At 40.3% G+C, this 19,723-nt stretch overlaps 3 protein-coding genes across 3 annotated transcripts in view; 2 read left to right on the forward strand and 1 right to left on the reverse strand.

Moving 5' to 3' along the window:
* On the forward strand, nt 1-2,697 carry mad2l2 (mitotic arrest deficient 2 like 2). Its single transcript, XM_077715303.1, has 8 exons — nt 1-287; nt 500-618; nt 693-764; nt 839-939; nt 1,017-1,111; nt 1,203-1,276; nt 1,345-1,437; nt 1,715-2,697. Exons 1-8 carry the CDS (start codon nt 248-250, stop codon nt 1,751-1,753), a joined length of 633 nt encoding a protein of 210 aa, XP_077571429.1. The 5' UTR covers nt 1-247; the 3' UTR covers nt 1,754-2,697.
* On the reverse strand, nt 1,816-8,390 carry smim1 (small integral membrane protein 1). The gene is made up of 2 exons (XM_077715425.1): nt 3,010-8,390; nt 1,816-2,408 (listed from the first exon to the last, which is right to left on the reverse strand). The coding sequence occupies exons 1-2, from the start codon at nt 3,102-3,104 to the stop codon at nt 2,285-2,287; spliced, it is 219 nt and encodes a 72-aa protein (XP_077571551.1). The 5' UTR covers nt 3,105-8,390; the 3' UTR covers nt 1,816-2,284.
* The window catches only part of spen (spen family transcriptional repressor), a 24,035-nt gene continuing 11,255 nt past the window's right edge, over nt 6,944-19,723 (forward strand). Inside the window, exons 1-8 of the mRNA XM_077715054.1 lie at nt 6,944-7,369; nt 9,504-9,824; nt 15,337-15,948; nt 18,639-18,796; nt 18,885-19,085; nt 19,164-19,315; nt 19,404-19,529; nt 19,605-19,718. Coding sequence (XP_077571180.1) covers nt 7,287-7,369; nt 9,504-9,824; nt 15,337-15,948; nt 18,639-18,796; nt 18,885-19,085; nt 19,164-19,315; nt 19,404-19,529; nt 19,605-19,718 — 1,767 coding nt within the window. The 5' untranslated portion in view covers nt 6,944-7,286. The remainder of the gene's footprint in view (nt 7,370-9,503; nt 9,825-15,336; nt 15,949-18,638; nt 18,797-18,884; nt 19,086-19,163; nt 19,316-19,403; nt 19,530-19,604; nt 19,719-19,723) is intronic.

The raw sequence follows: 19,723 nt of genomic DNA on the forward strand, positions 1-19,723 counted from the left end.
TATGTGTCTGGCTCGCTGATTTGTTGTCGTATCTTCACCGGCAAGCAAAACACAACTGTGGACGGGGACATGGTTTTTGTTATTAAAAATACTCGTATTGTCACTGAATTACATTAAACACGGCCTCCTAACGCGGATATTTTCATTTGGATTTGGGTTCCACTAGTATGTATTTTGGACTGACTGCCGAAAGCATTAATACCACGTCCCAAATTGGAAGCTAGCACTTAATATTTTTATTAGAATCATGACAACATTAACAAGACAAGACCTCAATTTTGGACAAGGTATGGTGTAAGAGTTAACATCCGTCCTCAATTTTCTTATTTTTTTAGGAAAACCCTGGTCATCGTGAGAACAAATAACATCGTTAAAGTATACATGCCTTATTGAAAGGTTTCCGTGCTCATCTAATTCCATTATTCGAATGATTTGTCAATTGACTGTGGAGCTGAATAAACTGCAAAATTAATATCATTAACTCGGATGCTTTCTTCAGTGGTTGCTGACATTTTGTGTGAGTTCCTGGAAGTTGCCATTCATCTCATCCTTTATGTCCGAGAGGTTTATCCTTCTGGAATATTTGAGAAGAGAAAGAAGTACAATGTACCTGTGCAGGTTGGCAAACTCACACAATAAATAGTTTCTACTTAGACAAGCTCTCATCTTTGACTGGTGTTATAATTTTACAGATGTCATGTCACCCTGAGCTGAATCAGTACATCCAAGATACACTTCACTGTATAAAGCCGCTCATTGAGAAGGTAAGATCAGGATCGAAATACCGCAAACTTGGTTATTGGTCATCCACTTACAAGAGGTTCAATTTTCCCGGAAGAATGATGCTGAGAAGGTGGTTGTCGTCATTATGGACAAGGAGCATCATCCAGTAGAGAGATTTGTGTTTGAGATATCTCAACCGCCACTGCTATCAATCAGGTTTGCACCCCAGCAATAATCACATTGGTGTATTAATCAGCATATTATTATTGTTATTTTCTTAAATCTTTTGAAAGCTCGGACACATTGCTGTCTCATGTGGAACAGCTGCTCAGGGCATTCATTTTAAAGATTAGTGTGTGTGACGCTGTTTTAAAAAATAACCCACCAGGTAAGAAACACATTTTAGAGACGCTAAACTTTCCTATAAGAGTCAGTATTAACTTTTTTTTCCTCTATCTTGGATGTTTCCTTGTCTCAAGAGTGCTCATTTACAGTCTTAGTTCATACGAGAAATTCTGCAACTCGCAACATGGAGAAGGTACAAGTCATCAAGGTAAGAATACATGGTAGAGCTCCTTGGAAAAAGGATATTGTCCAATTTATAGACTTACATTTTGATAGGATTTCCCATGGATAGTGGCAGACGAGCAGGAAGTCCACATGCAGGAGCCCAGACTCATCCCATTGAAGACCTTGACATCGGACATAGTGAAGGTGAAGGAGCATTTTCTTGACACTGACATTTTGAGATGCCTAAAAAATGTTGGTAGAATATATAGGTCTTTCTCCGTGGGGTGTCAATTGCATTTATGATATATTGTCATTATAATAATGGTGCAGTGGCATTAAAAAGGTTAGTTATAGCAAAGCATGCCCAAACTTTTTTATGCCATCGTATAATACTGTTCTGCTAATTCAGCTTTCCATTTTCTGCCATGTTCATTTGAAAATCTGTGGAGTATTTGCACTTAGTGTTTGTTTTTTTTAACAGATGCAGCTCTATGTAGAGGAGCGGGCCCAGAAAATGTAGCAGAAGTGAGCAGCGTACAAGGTCAAATCATCGGTAGAAATTTGTGGAATGAGATGTCATCGTAGTGTTTCCAAGCCTTTATTGAACCACGGCAACCCTTCTACATTTTAAACACACACACACATACGCAAAAAACCCAGAAAACTATCATGGTAATATCTTGTTTTAAATTCCCTCCCCAAGTTACTTATTCAGTGTGAAATTTGTTGAATTATACACAAAGCTGAAATATTGTTGTTAAGCTCGGTTAATTTTTTAGGCCTGTATTTGTAATTGATCATTTTCAGACAAATTAAGTCAAACTTCACTGACACATTATGAAGTGGTCAGTGATCTTAACGTGGACTATAGGAATAACATTTTTTACACTGTTTTTAATGATATTAGGTACTTTCCTAAATGGAGTTGCACAAGATTAAGAGCAAAATGTTTCTTCGTCTGACATCTTAAAGTCAGCATTATGAATTCATTTCGTTGGACAATTAGGGAAAGTAAAAATGCCAAAAGGCCTTTTCACCCTTGGAGGCGCCATCAGCATTTATGAATGTAGTATCCTGTGATGTAACCTATGATGTAGACAGACGCTAATGCGGCCAAAACTCCAGTTGTCTTCACTATGACTCCAGTATTGCCGGTGCACATTCGGTCGTAGAGCCTGAATGCAACACATTGTTAAACATTAGCTTATGCTAGTTTATCTTGTTTTTTTATATTAACTAAACCAATGCTGATACCTTCTGGAAAATGTAAATAAAAATTAAATAGTGATATTAACGTACATCACTACACAACAGGAGTTAACTGTGCAGGCATTGTTTTAAAGCAGATGTCAACCAGAAGTGTCATGAGTTACAGTTTTAAAGGATTACATGTTTGTAACTAAACTCCCTTGTGTCTTATACGTATGATCTTTGCCTTTGTAAATAAATATATTGTTAAACCACTCCAGTCTTTGTTTACTTTCCCTTCTGGTGTGGGAGTACTGGCCACTGGGCGGCAGTATAGGGCAGTACCGATGCAAAACATTTGTCATTATAATACAGGTAGCTGGCTCAAGATAAAATCATTTTTCCAATTATAGATTTTAGTTTGAAATAGGCAAAAATTAATTCGTCCACATTATTCTGAGAGTATGAGTCTGGTTACTTAATGTCAACCGCCTTGATTACAATTGCCCTTTTTAAAAGCAAGGAAAACAAACATCCATTGAAGTAAGATGACATGGCAACAGCAAGATACCACTGGTATAAACCCACCTTGTCCTAGTGGCCGCCTCCACATCCATGTTAATGTTGTTTTCATTCCAGCGATTGTATTGCACGGTGCCACTGCCAGGACCGTGGGCATCCATTAGGAAGTAGTATTCACCTTCACCACAGTCAGTCTATTAGGCCTGTGCTCAAGTTTCAACAGTGATGGGAAAAAAATTAGTAAACCTTATTTTTCTGTCTGCATGTTTCCAACTTGCCACTGGGATTTTAAAGCCTCTTCAATAAAAACACAAGTTGAATTGCAACAGGACCAAGTCCATAGTTCATTATGTTCATTGAGCTCTGCTTGCTATAAAGTCTTTTGTTGTTATCTGGTATTATGATGTATGACTGCAGTAAATGACATGAAATAATGACAAAGGGCAAACTAGTTTTTTGTCAAATACCCGGAAGATGCAAAAACAGTTAGTGATTATAATAATATCCATCTGGTCTTCTTTAAAGTATTTTATTTAAACACATAATCCTTGTTGATTTATTAGGTAACATTTTATTCCTTAAAAATGGCAAAAATATACAAATTAAAATTGTTTTTTTTTTTCCACAAAGAATCATGTATGCTTTGTCTCATGTCAAATTATAAACACTATTTGAATTATTTGGTCAAAATATGAACATGACAGATAACACATTTGAAATAAATAAGGATACATGTTATATAAACAACTGGCATGACTTACCGTTAAAGCAGATTTCTGAAAATTCCTTTTTCTTACTTTCAAGAAATGTTGCATATGGCTCCAGTCATTGTCTTGATTGATGTACAACAAATACAAGTAACATATTTGTTTCATTCAAAAGCCATGTCACATCATAGTCAGCATGTATGATTTGACTCTCAATCTTTCTTTTTGCACTAGTGTTCTTTACTATGAGTCATATGGTCGACCTTTGGAATAAGCGTCAGGCTGGGCAAAGCTCAGCTCTCAACAACCAAAAATACTTAATAATCCGTTATTGTTCACGGGAAACCACAGAATAACCACAAAGTATCGATTATAAGAGCAGTGTGCTGTCATATTAGCCATTTAAGTGGATACATTTTCTTCAAGTGCCACTTTTCCTTCATCACAGTGGGGAAACTGGATTCAAATCCGGGTCAGTCCACCTGTGTGGAGTTTGTATGTTCTCCCTGGGCAGTGTGGGTTTTCTCGGGGTACTCCAGTTTCCTCCCACATTCCAAAGACATGCATGGTAGGCTGATTGGACACTCTAAATTGCCACCTGGGTATGAGTGTGAGTGAAAAAACTGTCCTCGTTCAATTGGATTGTGCATATCTGATTTCACAAAGGCAGGTTGATGACTGATTGTAAAACAATCAATCAGATACAAATAGGGCTCAGACATAGAGGTTGTAAAAAAAATGAAAATGTATCTAAATAGAATATTTTGTGTTTTTCTAGTCACATTAGTGCAGAGTTGGGTGGCCTATTATGACAAGTCACAAGGGGCCCCAGTTTTAGACAGCCTGGACATTCGTGTTAATCGTACTAAAGCCTCATCTAATAATTGCTTTTGTAATATACTATTATTATTTTTAATTGAATATCAGAGCATGTTGCCTTGTAAGTAACATATAAATGGAAATTATGTGGTTTCTGCAAGATGTGAAGGTAAAAAATGCAATAAACCCATTAATCCCAGTATAGTTTACATTTGACACAATGTGCAGGTTTTAAGTGGCGAGAGTGAGTTTAATCATAGAAACCTTCCATGGGAAATGATCCTTGCCAGCCATTTTGGCAACACCCAATTCGGTCAACACCTGCACCTGCATTAATAACAAACAATAGTTACGGATAACATGCCACTGTTTTTGAGAAAAGGTCTGTGGAATGCAGTAAAAAGAGATCTGCTTGAGGAAAAAGGGATCAAAATGGCTGACGACAGCCCTGGATTAGTAATTATACAAGATGGCGTTTGACAAAAAGCATACTGCGTTGCAGTACTACGTCGTAATGATAATACATAAACTCAAATAACAGTGTCATCCATGTTTATATATTGGGCAGTGGGCGGGGTCGTTTTCGCTTCACGAAGAAATGCTCATTTATGTTTACGATCCAGTGGCGTGGTGCCTTGCAAACCATTAAATCCATGTTTCGGCACCGATATTGTGTCTTAACTTTACGAGCATTCACATAACGTTATTCCATGGTAGAGGCTTTGTCAACATCAGCCTGTCATTCCTTGTGGAATCACCATTGACGGCCTGGCGTTCCCATTTCCGTGAAAATCCAAGTCCGAGAATCAGTTTTGTGTTGGAAATTATACTCCCACGGGTTTATTGGATTTTAATAGAATACAGTTCCACCACAGGACGAGTACGATAGCACCATTTAGAATGTTCCACGCGTAGCTGCTGCGGAATGTGGTAAAATGTCTGACAGCTGCTTATTTTGTATTGCCTCTCTCTCTCTCCAGACAACGGCGAACAGCTCTGTCCTCCTATGATTGGCTAAACATGCGCGTGCGCAGTTTGCATTTGCGACTTGCCATTGCTCTGTCCTCCTGTGATTGGCTTATATTGCCCACGCGTAGTTGGCATTTACTTGCTGTCAATGCTCTGTCCTGCCTTGATACTGAAGCTTAAAATAGTAACACTGCAGTTGGGCTAAACACTGGTGTTTATTTTTTTAAACGTCATGCTAATATTTCATTCTGACGTGATTTTTTTTTACCCATTATACGGTTAACGTTTAAATTCAAATCATGTATCAGTCATTTAAATGACTGCCTGCTAATGACAGCAGTGCACGTCCAATCAATTTTGGCATCTGTCATTGTGAATGATCACTGCCAGCTTCTCTCAATTGGAGTGGACTTCTAGGCGCCATCAAAAGCACTAAAAGATCTACATGAAATTGGAGTGGACAAAGACATCTTTCAGTAACCCATCAGACAACGAAAAAGATGTTCTCCAGACTGTATACGTGGTCAATAGTCATTCAAATAAAAATAACAATAGTTGAAAATAAAATGCACAGTACAACATGAAATCATATTCACTTTTTTCACCAGAAACTTCAAAGGAGGGAGAAAATCAGTTATACAGTCTAATCAATATATTGCTTAAAGCAAAAACATGATGTTCTTTTAAATTGCCAGTTCGTTTCTACTTAATTATGCGGACCACATAACCTAAAATATGGTGTCCACGAATGTGAACGCAATATTGAATTGAATTGAATGCTTTTATTCTCATTATACAATTAGGCCTACCGAGCAAATAGCTTATAATTATTATACATGCTATACATCCTCGAATTGGTGTCATCCAACAGCTCCAAATAGCAAAAATCGCATTTATTTACTCACTAATAGTGGTGATCTCTACTAATAATGCTACCTTCGCACTATGCCTATGACCTTTGTGTGTTTGTTACTCATTAGCTTTTGCCGGAGTTTACACGGGGTTAAAGTGAAACTCAAAGAACAGCTAAGGCGACAAAACACACGGATACGATCACTAAAGTGCTGATGATCGTATCTCTACAAGCCTATTTATTTAACGTGACTTACACAAAAAACCTGTGTAAGAAATCAAGCACAGCCAGGCAATAAATTCCCTCCTAAATACTAAGTCATTCACACTCTTGCTTCTGATTATTATCAAATGTTTTACCACCATTTTCTTATTTGTCACCCTTAGTTTAAAAAATATATATATATTTATATTTATATTGTTGTCATCATCTTGCAGTAATGAGGAACGATGGGATGCTGCTGGAACTCACATTCACATCCTATTTCTACGCATGCGCATTCGCGTGTGATCTCATCGGCTGAAAGAGTAGGGGGGAGTTCTCTCTCTCTCACACTCACACACTCACACACACACAAATACACAAATACACTGTCAAGCACACGCACACAAAGCCACGCCTGCGCGGTGCGCCTCTCATTACGAGCCCAAGTTTGCACTGTCTTTTTAGGAAGCCAATGTTTTTTTCTCTCGCCACTCAAAGGTCGCGTGGTGCCAGGGACGCGCCTTCACTCCTCCACTTCCTCGTCACGGGAACGACCCAAAGCGCGTTCACGAGGTGCAAGGTCGCAATTTAAACACCCCCCACCCCCCTAAAAAAAGGGGGAGAAAAAGAAAAAAGCGTGCAAGACGAGGGACAGCCAACCCAAATGGTCCACATTGGGACACAACGATCAATCAGTGGCATTGACGTTGCACACCTCTGCTTCTTCTGTTTACTGACATAGCAAAAGTCATCTGTATGGTCGCCGAGCAGCAGCAGCAGCAGGGCGCAGCATGGTTCGGGAAACCAGGCATTTATGGGTGGGAAATTTACCCGAAAATGTACGAGAGGAGAAAATCATCGAACATTTTAAACGGTGAGTAAAAAAAAAAAGAAAAAGTGGTTGCAATTTTCCTCTTTGCATGTGCGATGTATTTCAGCTCTGCATCCGAATATGCAGCAGCATCACCTCGCCGTCATATTGCCAACACTCGCTTCCATATGCATGTGGATATTTCCACCATTTCCCTAGGAACCTACCTGTCCACCTGTCATAAATCCTGGAAATAAAAACATCAACTTCCTTTTATGAGTGCGTCTGCACTGAATCATCAGGAAATTAAACGATGGTTGAATTGTGCATCGATATCCATAGTAATTAGACATGTTCCTGTTTTTTTAAACAGATTCAACACAGATCACCGTTATGTTGCAAACGTCGCGAAGCCGCAATGTTATGTACATTCTTTTTTTTTTCAAGCTGAAAGCCATTGCACTGCAGTGAGAAGCCTTGCAGCTCTCGGATAGTCGCACCAACGGTGGTTATCACTGTGGCTTTTGTTGCCTGGCTCGATTTTGGTGTCCCTGCTTAGAATGCATCAATAGGAGATAAAAAAAAAAAAAAGAAATAGCGTGCAAGCTGTCAATGAAATCACAGCTGCGTCCCTATATGCGCCAGACTGCACAAACCGTTCTCGTCTACGTTTCTCTCTTCCAGTCGTAGGCGTCGCCATATCATCGTAAAGCACTCACGCCTCATAAATTACACAAGGCGAACGCTATCAAGAATTGAAAGCATTTATGAGCGTGCATTGCGTGAATTGCCCTGTGATGTGTGTCGTGCTCGTTGTGGCAATGGCGCAGAAGAAAAGCTGCAGAGGTTCGACTAAGAGCGAGCCGACGAAGGCAGCGTGAGTGCAGGTGAGCGTGTGAATGTGAGCGATGGGATGGGATGGGATCGGGGGGCGTGATGAGGGGGGAGACAGAATGAGTGAGCAAGTGTGTAAAATGGCGTCGGAGGCTGCGCGTCCTATGGTGGCATGCACGATCCAATAAATACCTGGATGGTTAAAGGTGATCGGGACTAATCGAGTCAGGGATTTGCTTTTAAATGAATGGAAACATATTCATAGCACAGCCCGTAGAATATATATGTATTTTTTTTTGGGTGGGGGGTCGTTTTGCATCATGCTGAACGCTTTATAGCGAGCAGACCGCTCCAAAATTCACATTCGATGTGTTTGCAACCTGCATGTTAATATAAAACATTCGGTAAAATGGAATTATCCATGCTATGCAAGGTTCGATGCTGGGTGATGATCTCATTTTCCAATATGTTCAATCAGAAACTGGCCGACAAATTTAATGGAATTTTCTCCATGTATCCATTGGAGGTTTTGGCTTGAAAGGCACCCAGTGTAAGGATTCTTGGCACCTACCTTTATTTTTCATCTTAGTTAGTATTGGCATCCACAAGGGGGCACAAATTCTCCATACAAATGACAATGACGATGATTAATTAACCTGTACACTAAAAGACTTCAGTATGAAGGAGGATTTGAAAACAAAACAAAAAAACATGACCATGATACAGTTGCAGACATTGTAATATAGTCTCTTTTGACTTAGGATTTTGCTTATCTACATGAGAAATTCTGAAGCTATCCAGTCACATACTCTGGAGTACGACAATAATAAATACATTATGTATTCCCCTTAAGTCATGTATTATATGAAAGAACTTGTGCTTTTGCTTCCTATTCCATTCGTTAAGTGCATCGTATTTTAATCATACATTGATTTTCCATACCGCTTATCATCACTAGGGTTATGGGGTTCCTCACTGATGGAAGTGTGATATAAAAGAGTTATTTAAAAACACGTGTACTTCTTTGACCACTGCCCTGGCTAATAGGCTTCTGAAAAATTGGTATATTCAAGTCAAATAATTGTTTCAAGGTCAAAGGTTCCCTTAAAAAAATAAGGAATGCCAGATAATGTCCTGTGGCAAACCTGACTGGCAATAAACCTAAGTGAAGAACAGACTTTTTGAGAACTGTCTATGGGAACTCATGTCAACTGTGGTTCTTTCTATTAAAATCTATTTGTTCTTAATAATTGCAGAGTATACAAAAGTTAACGCTTCAATATGAACAATTGATCTTAGAGAAACGATCTTTGATTTTCTTTGCAGTTGGCTTAAGAGTTTGTTTTTGCTTTCTCATCTGCAGATATGGACGAGTGGAGAGTGTCAAAGTCCTGCCTAAACGGGGTTCAGAGGGCGGGGTGGCGGCCTTTGTGGATTTTGTTGACATCAAAAGTGCTCAGAAGGCCCACAATGCTATCAACAAGATGGGGGACAGAGACTTGCGCACTGATTACAATGAACCAGGAACCATTCCTAGTGCCGCCAGGGGTCTGGACGACACTCTGTCCTTAGGTTCTCGTAGCCGGGATGTATCAGGGTTCACACGGACGACAGGGGGAGGCGTGTATGGCCCCCCCACGTCGCTACACAGCAGAGATGGACGCTATGAACGGAGACTAGACGGGTAAGTGGACACAGTTTCTATGATGGCAAGGGAAGACGTGCTGTGTAAATAAAGCTTATTTCTTCTATAAATGTGTTTACTGACTTCCACAGAGGTTGAAATTTTGCAGGGATACCTACCAAAGTCAGCTCTTAAAGGTGGATGTTACTTTACGTATTTTAAAACTAAGTAACAAAAGGCGATTTCACAAAAGGCAATCTGTGTTCTGCCCACTATTCCGTACATTTGTCGAGTGCACACTTCTTCTCTGGCATATTTGCTAATTGTCATGCAGATGGGTGACTGATAATTAGAGAGTAGTAGTCTTCCTCACAGCTTATTTGCTATGTTGTGGGGTTTTGCTGTGACTATTTTCCCGTACTCACGGTATAATGCATAGCAATAAGCACAAGCCCGAAGGAAAGAAAATATATTAGCTAACCAAATTTGTATTCATATTACAGGGTACCATGCCTCTTGAAAAGTGCAAATGTCTTAAATTATACATTTACGGTGCTCCGCGATTGCCTGGCAACCAATTCAGGGTTTCCCCCACCTGTCCATAGTTGACTGGGATAGGCTCCTGCACCCTAGTGGCCCTTGTGAGGATAAGCGGTACGAACAATGAATGAATAATTTACACATCTTTTGTGAGCTAAATAAAGGTATAGTTTACAGACAGCAGTTAGAACAAATCCATGGTCTCGCGGTCATGGATAGACACATCCGGCATTGCACTTTAATTGGTTTACCGAACAAAGGCAACAGAGTAAACTTCCATCTATTGTCAACACCGCTTATCTTTGTCAGGTTGGCGGAGTCCCGGAGCCTATCCGAGCTGACATTTTGTGCAAAAGGCAGACCACTCCCTAAACTGGTCATCAGTTAATTGTAGGGCACAGAGAAAAACATAGAGAGATGACCATTCACACTCGTAATTACAGTGCCACTAATTGGGAATCAATCCCATGCAGCCTGCACCAAAGTTAGGCGAATTTACCACTACACCATCAGTGACAACAGAGTAAACACAACAAGATAATTCACACAGACACTTGAGTCACTTAACCTTTGTTTCTAAAACTCAATCAAAAATAAAACAAGAACACATGCAAATCTAAATGTGTACATGCAGCACAGGCGAAACATAGCATTTTTAGCCAAAATGACTTTTTGTCACTGACATTTTGCTTCCTCAGGACAATTACTGTACTAAATTCCATTTTAGAAATGTCCCGTGCAAAATGTTATTTCATATTGGGACCTTGCAGAAAGAGCACCAAATAGTAAGTAGGTTTGTAGAAAAATGTAAATAGGTGAATAGGTGTCAATTATTCACGATAGCTAGCTCTGCACATGGAGAAAAATAATGTTATCCTCTCACCCAGTTTGTGATGCACACTGTCACTAGAAGTAACAAGGATTTTAAATAAAAGACAGCCAATAAAGTAGCAATTCAATTTTGCTATGCGGAACAATGACGTGACGGTAAACTTGAACGTGCAGACATCTGAATAGTCAAGGCAGCGGCAGGAGAGGGAGGGTCAATTAAGGTTGTCACCCGATGTAAATTCACGGTCTCGTCTATTTTGCCACCAATATCGCAAATGGACAAGTGCAGGTGTCAAGGTGGATTTGTGGAGAGTAAAGATTGAACATGGTACATTTTTCCAGGATTACTGAAAATGGATACATGCAGGGAGATAAACCGAGAGCGTTCCATCACCTAGGATTCCTCTATTAATCTGGAGTTATATGGTTGGACTGGTGGATTATGTCACCATTTGCCCTCTGTGTAGTTACACAAAAAAGCACGCGGTATATAACACATGGTAAAACAATATTTGGATGAGTCTCACGTTCACTGGAGCCATCTGGATAACCTACAAAGGAAATCCTCCATTCCCGGATTAACACCTAAAGGATATTCTATTGAAAGGTATGGGTTGTTTCTTGCAATTTTTTAAATTTCTTCTTCTAAATGTCTGAGATCCGGCCACTACAATTTCATATATGGGAAAAATCTAATTATACGATACCCACAAATCACCTCTATCCTTTGGGACCTTTTTTTACCCTCAAGGATTTATAAGGACAATGTTTGCTGGCTGGATAGTTTTGGCATCATTACCACTGGAGATAACGTGCCTACGGAGTACCTCCTTTCTCATGCGTGGAACTATAAGTGTTGGATGAAAGAACAGAGTCAAATTTTACCCATGCCTGGACTGCATGCAGACACAATTATGGACAGACAACATGAGTGACTCTTTGACAGCAAACCAATGACTGGAGAAGATGGATTACCATTGATCACAGCCTTTCAAGTAAACTCGGAATGGACTGATGTCTCCATCCCTTTGGAATTTGCATGAGCTAACAAAAAGACATGTAGGAGGAAAGTAAGGTTTAATTAAAGATGGACGTTATTTTTTGGATATTTTTACATTGAAAGACGAAGAAATGCCTGGATGGATTTATGAACCGAGTCGATCTATTCAATATGGACCATTGGCGAAGGTGGATCCTGATTACTCGAGTACCTCTAATTTCTACTGCCCTGACAACGAGGATTATGCCCCCCTACCTCCCATTATTAACCGTTTTGCTTCATTCCTCCCACTGCCACCCTCCACTCATCAATTTTGCCCACACAAAGTTCTATCTCCCTGTATTGTATTTGGAATTATAGGTCAACTTACTACTTTCTCAAAAGGTTGGTATGTCCTGCCCTGCCTGTGTATTATACTGTAGCTGCCCTTGCTAACCTCATAGTTGCACTGCTCAATCTTGATCTTCATACTAATAGCACTGGCTGCTGTACAGTATTCTTACCTTACTTTATCTTTTATTATGACCCTCTTTCTTCAACATTTCTTACCTGATCTCCACGAATGCATGTGGTTAAGTATTGCATTGGTCCTGCAGGAGGCATTATGTCCAAGTGATTTACTGTGTAATTTATCTTTGTTGCTTTCAAATCAGTGAATTGATGCCATCTATAATACTAATTGGATTCCAGGGTCAAACTATACAAATTCTTATCTGTCACTCATAATAAAAAAAAACAAAAACAAAACAAAACAGAGATATTAGAACACCAACATACTGGTAGGCTTAAATTTAAATTGAAGGTGATTGGCACTGCTATTAATGTATTTTTACCCTTTTTTATACATTAAAAATAATTTTATTGTAGGCCATTTTGTTGTTATTGTTGCTAGCTCAGGGCCATTATCACCGCAAATTGTAGGACTTTTTCAGATTATTACAAATATAGGAAAAAGTGATAGCTTGTTTTGAAATCGGAAGAGAGCACTAACTTTGTTTTTATTGGCCAGAAAAAAATACTATCTCTAAATAAATCTCCTGCTTCATAGGCTGTCATTTATCCTGATGCTTTGATCCATTTAAAAAAAGGATTAAATAAGAGTCAGACTTCTTTTAGTTGTTATCACATGGGCTGTCCATCTCCTTGTGCCCTGTGATTGGCTGGCAACCAATTCATGGTGTCCCCCGCCTGATGCCCGTAGGCTAGTGTAGGCTCCAGCACCCCTTGCAACCTTTGAGAATATAAGCGGTAGGGCAAATGAATGAATGACTGTCACATCGGTAGCCCTTAATCTGTTGTTAAACTGATGTCTAAGATCTGAATTGATATCTTGCTTGATGTTCTGGCATCTTTTGTGATTTTTCTCTGATACCTTTGTGGCTGAATTCCAAATTTCACAAACCTTTCAAGCTCAGCAGTTGAAGTACAGTAAATCCTTGTTTATTCTGGGCTGTGTGCTGTAAACCCATCTGCTATGTAGAGCAGGGGTGTTGTGTGCAACACAATCCCCGAATTGTGAGACAGATCAAAATATATCTGTTATGACCAGTGGAGGATCTTATCTGCTTCACGCATTATTCAAAATAATGTTATTTTAGTAAAAATAATGACATTTATGTTTTATATTAAATCACATTTCAATTCATATGAGCAATTTAATATTTCCCAACAATTTGAAGTGAAAAAATTCAATAGTATGATGACTCTAACATTTTTCAGATCACATCGGATCTATCAACGTGTGTGCCTATTAATAAAATAATGTAAGACAAATATAATTTTAAAAGGACACATTTCCACTATGGTGGCCCCGCGGATGAATGTGTCGGCCTCACAGTGTTCAAATCCAGGTCGGTTCACCTGTGTAGAGTTTGCATGAGTTTTCTCTGGGTATTCCAGTTTCCTCCCACAATCCAAGGACACAAATGCTGATTGGACACTCTAAATTGCCCCTAGGTATGAGAGTACGTGTGGATGGTTGTTTGTCTCCTTATGCCCTGTGATTGGCTGGCCACCATTTCAGGGTGGCCCCCACCCCTTGCCTGAAGTCAGCTGGGATAGGCTTCACCACCCCCTGCGACACTAGAGAGGATAATGCGGTTCAGAAAGTGAGATAAGAGATATTTCCACTATTCACTTGTTTAACTTTGTTTGGGCAGGCGCAGGCTCGATTCACGTTGATGGTGGTATGATTATGAGTGCGTATGGTCTTCTGTCTGTGTGTCCCACGGCTGACTGGCGACCAGTCTAGGGTGTAATATGCCTCTTGCTCAAAGTCATTTGGGATAGGCCCCAGCAACCCTCACGAGGATGAGCCGTATGGAAGATGAATGAATTATCATTACCGCTACCATCTGGAACCCTTGATAACCTCAACTGATTCGTCACACCAAACAAAAAATGCGTACAAGTGTAACCGGTGGTATTTGTCTGCATTGTGTGGAGGATTAATGACGGAAGCCAGCACTTTCTAGCGATAAGCTTTTAATTGCTCTGACTGACAAAGATGACAAAATCGGAAAACCTCCCGTCAATTATCGTCATGAAGTTCAAATTAAATAACCAAGAAATGTAAGGAATTATTTTATGCACGTGGGACCAACAAAAGTTTTTTGAGGCACCTGGTACTTACTTCCACATGGAGAGAAAAAAAGAGAGAACTTAACCAATCGGACCCAATTTATAAATAAAAAACGTTCATGTAAATATTTAACGGAGAGGGAACTAATAATGCTTGTGGTAACACATTAGTGGCTGTTGCTTTTAAAACATTTGCAAGAAGCCCTATCTGGGAGAATATGAGACGATGTTTATAGTTCCTATCCAGTCCTCTGACATTTTGTTGTATTTTTCTGTAGTTATTTTGGCATAGCAACCCAATTTTCAGGTTTTGGACAGTTTTGTTCTTGAGTACTCAGTGACATACTTAAGAGATGGCAATAGAGATCGATGTTTTGCATTTTGATCAATTTCGATTCAATGGTGCTTAACCAATCAATATTCGATTAGTTTTTTAAATCCCTACTAATGACCTTTTTATGGTTTTTGTTAACCAATTTTTATGATGGCTGGCATTAAATTGGGGAACGTAACAAAATCTTACGCTGAATTTGTCGGATTGAAATTACAGGTAAAAAGTGTGTACTTGGCTCAAGCCTTACATTTGGATGATTTTCTTCCATGTGTTTTGTCTTTTCCTAGGACTACGGAAAGTAGAGAGCGGGCGTACGACCACAGTACTTATGCTCACCACGAGCGTCAAGGAAGCAGCTTTGAACGACAACGACATTATGACGCAGACTATTACGCCAGGGAAAGGACTCTTAGCTCATCTGGAAATAGCTCTAATGCAGCTATCGGAAGCAGTGCAACGTTGTCCTCTGGAGTCAGCGGTATCGTTAACGCAGTTGCTGGAAACAGCAACAGCGATACTAGAACAAGTGGGGCGGCGGGGGCCGCCACAGGTGGAAGCGGAGGATCTACATCCAGTGGGGTTGGTTTCTATCGTTCTCACAGCAGGAGTCCATGTCGCTTTGGGACACCAGAGCCTCGTTACGATTCTCGGACCAGGGAGGCCTTTACTTTGGCTAGTGTGGTTCACAGGGACCTTTACAGAGAGGACAGGGCGCGACGCAAAGAACGGTCATTTCGACAGAGTCGCAGTCGCTCGCCACACTCTTCGCGAAACCCCTCCCCCCAGAGACTGGCAAGCCAGGCTAGTCGGCCTCCACGCTCCCACAGTGGCTCTGGCTCTCGCAGCCGCTCCTCCAGTTCAGACTCGGTCAGCAGCACCAGCAGCAGCACTAGTGGCAGGTCAGTAAAGCTTTATTTGACTTTTTATACCTCCTAAATGTCTTTGTTATATGCCAATGGTGCCACCTTGGATGTGTGGTTTACAGACCAGTTGTATGTTCTTGATGATGCTTTAAAGTGTAATGGGGATAGTGATCGAGTCAGTTCCTAGTCCACACCTACTGGATGATTTACTCCTTGTGGGTGGATCTGAGTACGCTTTGGAGGGGCTATGGTCCAATAATTAGTCGGAAACCAGGAAATGTCTAGTCGTATGACAGAGGCAGCGGATTTTGCATTGCGCATTGAACCTTTATATTCATTGTAAAATTAAATTCAACATTGCCCATTGTTTTCTGAGTGGGTCAACCAGACAACAGAATAAAAAGAAAAATAATGGTTAAAATGGATGGACGTCAGAAATGGAGTATTTAGATCAATTTCATTTTGAATCAAAAGGAAGAGTATTTTAAATTGATTTTAACCAGAAATTTGCACCTTGCTTTTTTGGGTTTGATTCCATTTGATTGGTGTAAAATGTTTTGTCATTATTTGGGTCCACAAGATACAGATTTAAGTAAGTATTTCTTTTGTTCATGATTTTCAGTATGCTATTTTAACCATTTCAACCTCCAATTTTATAAATTAAAAAAGACCACAGTACTGGACTTTGCCTAGTATGGCTACTGTCTCACACCCCTCTAGTTTCAGGAGTGAGCATTTTACATTGACACTCTATTCTAAACTGCCCAGTTTCATTATCATAATAAACACATTAAAGCCTGGTTCAAATTTTCAATTTGGAATGTGCCAATATAAAAGCTTCATGACAACTGCACAGGTGTGTTTTTTTGTACCAAAATCCTCATAATCTCCTTCATCTCTTTAAAAAATATCACTTTTCTGGGATCTCTCACAAACGCCAAGAAAAATAAAATGCAGGCTGTCATGGCAATAATACGTGAGCTTCAAATGGAAGCAGGCAAACTCCATGCCTGATTTCACCATTGGCTGTGCCATGTTGCTATGATGCAATTAGAGGAGACACAAATGGTTTAAAGGCAGTATTTTGGTTGAAAGATAGGGTTAGGGTTTTGCATCATTGGATAATGCTATGGTTATGGTTTGAAGTTATTAGACCGGTCCCATATGCTTACTTTTGAGCTATTGTATTATTTTCTCTCTAGACGTTCATTGTCAGTAAAACTGACCGCTGCAATGTGGGATCAATCAATTGATAATGACTTAAAGTAAAGACTATCCGCACCAACTCATTCATTTTCTGAACCGCTTTATTCTCACTAGCGTTGCAGGGGGGTGCTGGAGCCTATCCCAGCTGACGTCGGGCCATAGGCGGGGGAACACACCCTGTATCGGTAGCCAGCCGATCCCAGGGCACGAGCAGACGGACACCATTCACACCCATACTTAGGGGCAGTCTAGAGTGTCCAATCAGCCTACCATGCATAGCGTTGGAATATGGAGAGAAACTGGAATATCTGGGGAAAACTCACGCAGGCCCAGGGAGAACATCCAAACTCCACACAGATGGACCGACCTGGACTTAAACCCAGGACCCCAAAGCTCTGAGGCTGACGTGCTAACCACTCAATCCACCGAGTTGTTCTTGTTGGGTGTGAATTCTGGGTGGCAACTTTTCTCCACCTGCTCTCTGTCACCACGTCTGTCTTTACTTTGCTATTGGCATCTCACTGCATCATAGCAACAAATGAAAAGTTTGTCAAATGTATTTTGGGCACAGACAATACAAAGAATAGTATAAAATTACATTATTTACAATCACGGGCATATCACCCAACACTACTCCAACCTGCATGTTATTAGAGACATAATCACGATCACTGATGTGATTGGTTAGAAAAAGGTGCCGCAATCATTCATTCAGCAGTTTATTAAATGGCACAAGGCAACAAAAATAAAATGGGAACACTTACAAAAAGCTGCAGTACATGACACACTCAGACGCCCATAGACCGACTTGTGGTGATAACAGCATGCTTCCATTTGCACATTGCAAATAGGTTAAAGTGACATCTGTGGTCAAACGAGGTATTGGTATTTTCAGGACACACTTGTTCTTTTTCTCACTGCGCACTCCTCCCACCCATACCCCATTCTATGCGATCCAGTTGAAACTGGAAAATTCTAGCCAATGCTGGCTCCTTGCCCACTCCCACAGGCCAGACTCCCTCAGTCAGTAGCACTTCCGGGATTGCCTGAACACAAGTGAAGAAAGGAAGGGAGGGAAGGGGGCTGGCATGTTTATGGTTTGAATATAATGAGGCAGTCATGATTTTGAGCACACACTAGTCCATCTATCCTTTCATCGGGATCAGCCGCAATGGACAAATTAGCTTGGGAGGAATTCCAAATGCTTCAGATTTGTCTTTTCATGCCATATTATCTTGATTTGAAATGAGACTTCTGCAGCAATATGCAGCATTTTTCTGTAAAATATACAGTGTAATACTTTGACCAATTTTTCAGCATTCATTAAGCTCATTGGCTGCTGTTGACGACGCTAGACATTCAATTCGTTTTCATTGGGAGAGGTCGATAGTGAGGGATCGCCGTCAGACTTTCCAGTCAATGTCTATCACTGTCAGTGGCACTAAAAGATAGGCATTCAGAGGCTCCCGATCCTCCCAGTTTGAATAAATTGTATTCTCTTGTTGATATTGTTGCCTCAGTGATTCCAGCAGTAGTTCAAGTGATGAATCACCAGCGCGCTCTGTGCAGTCGGCTGCTATTCCAGCACCAGCAGCGCTTACTTTATCATCCCTTGACAAGGAAGAACCACGGAAAAGTTTTGGCATCAAGGTCCAAAATCTTCCCGTACGCTCTACAGGTGTGTTTCTGCCACCTTTGGCTTAAGTACTACAACCTTTTTTGTTTTCTGATCAATTGCATATAAATGTATGTTTTCTTCACGACAGATACAAGTCTTAAAGATGGTTTGTTTCATGAATTTAAAAAACACGGAAAGGTCACATCTGTACAAATTCACGGAGCTTCTGAAGAGCGCTATGGACTGGTCTTTTTCCGGCAGCAAGAAGACCAAGAAAAAGCTCTTGGCGCTTCAAAAGGGAAGCTTTTTTTTGGAATGCAAATCGACGTCACTGCTTGGAACGGTCCCGGTATGCTTTGGTTAGGAATCCTTGCATGCTACGTTAACGAGACACAAAACTAACCAGGATCAATCAACTCGTTTGCAGAGACTGAAAGTGAGAATGAGTTCCGACCCTTGGATGAGAGGATAGATGAGTTTCATCCAAAAGCTACAAGGACACTGTTCATTGGGAACTTGGAAAAAACCACCACATATCATGATCTGCTCAGCATCTTTCAACGCTTTGGAGAGATTGTGGTATTTTGACTAAACAGTTTGAATATGGCAAAAGGTTTTACAAATATTTACTGCTAACCAGATCCTTGTCTTTTTTATGCTTATGAAGGATATCGACATTAAGAAAGTGAATGGAGCCCCACAATATGCCTTTTTACAATACTGTGACATTGCAAGCGTCTGCAAAGCCATAAAGAAGATGGATGGGGAATACCTTGGAAACAATAGACTTAAAGTAAGACTCAAATATCCTCTAAAATTGATCAACGCACCTTGGATCGTAGTACTTTAATATGGTTTTGTTCTTCAGCTTGGCTTTGGGAAAAGCATGCCTACGACATGTGTTTGGCTTGACGGATTAGCCTCAAACACAACCGAGCAATTTCTTACTCGGCTCTTTTGCCGTTACGGACATGTTGTCAAGGTGGG

The sequence above is a fragment of the Stigmatopora nigra genome, chromosome 1, assembly GCF_051989575.1.
Source record: "Stigmatopora nigra isolate UIUO_SnigA chromosome 1, RoL_Snig_1.1, whole genome shotgun sequence".
Taxonomy (NCBI): Eukaryota; Metazoa; Chordata; class Actinopteri; order Syngnathiformes; family Syngnathidae; genus Stigmatopora; species Stigmatopora nigra.

Coding starts and splice junctions, on each gene's coding strand:
- mad2l2 (XM_077715303.1), top strand. CDS start 248: ATGACAACATTAACAAGACAAGACCTCAATTTTGGACAAG. Junction 619..692: donor AGTACAATGTACCTGTGCAG/GTTGGCAAACTC, acceptor ATAATTTTACAG/ATGTCATGTCACCCTGAGCT. Junction 1,112..1,202: donor TTTAAAAAATAACCCACCAG/GTAAGAAACACA, acceptor CCTTGTCTCAAG/AGTGCTCATTTACAGTCTTA.
- smim1 (XM_077715425.1), bottom strand. CDS start 3,104: ATGGATGCCCACGGTCCTGGCAGTGGCACCGTGCAATACAATCGCTGG. Junction 2,409..3,009: donor GAGGCGGCCACTAGGACAAG/GTGGGTTTATAC, acceptor TGTTGCATTCAG/GCTCTACGACCGAATGTGCA.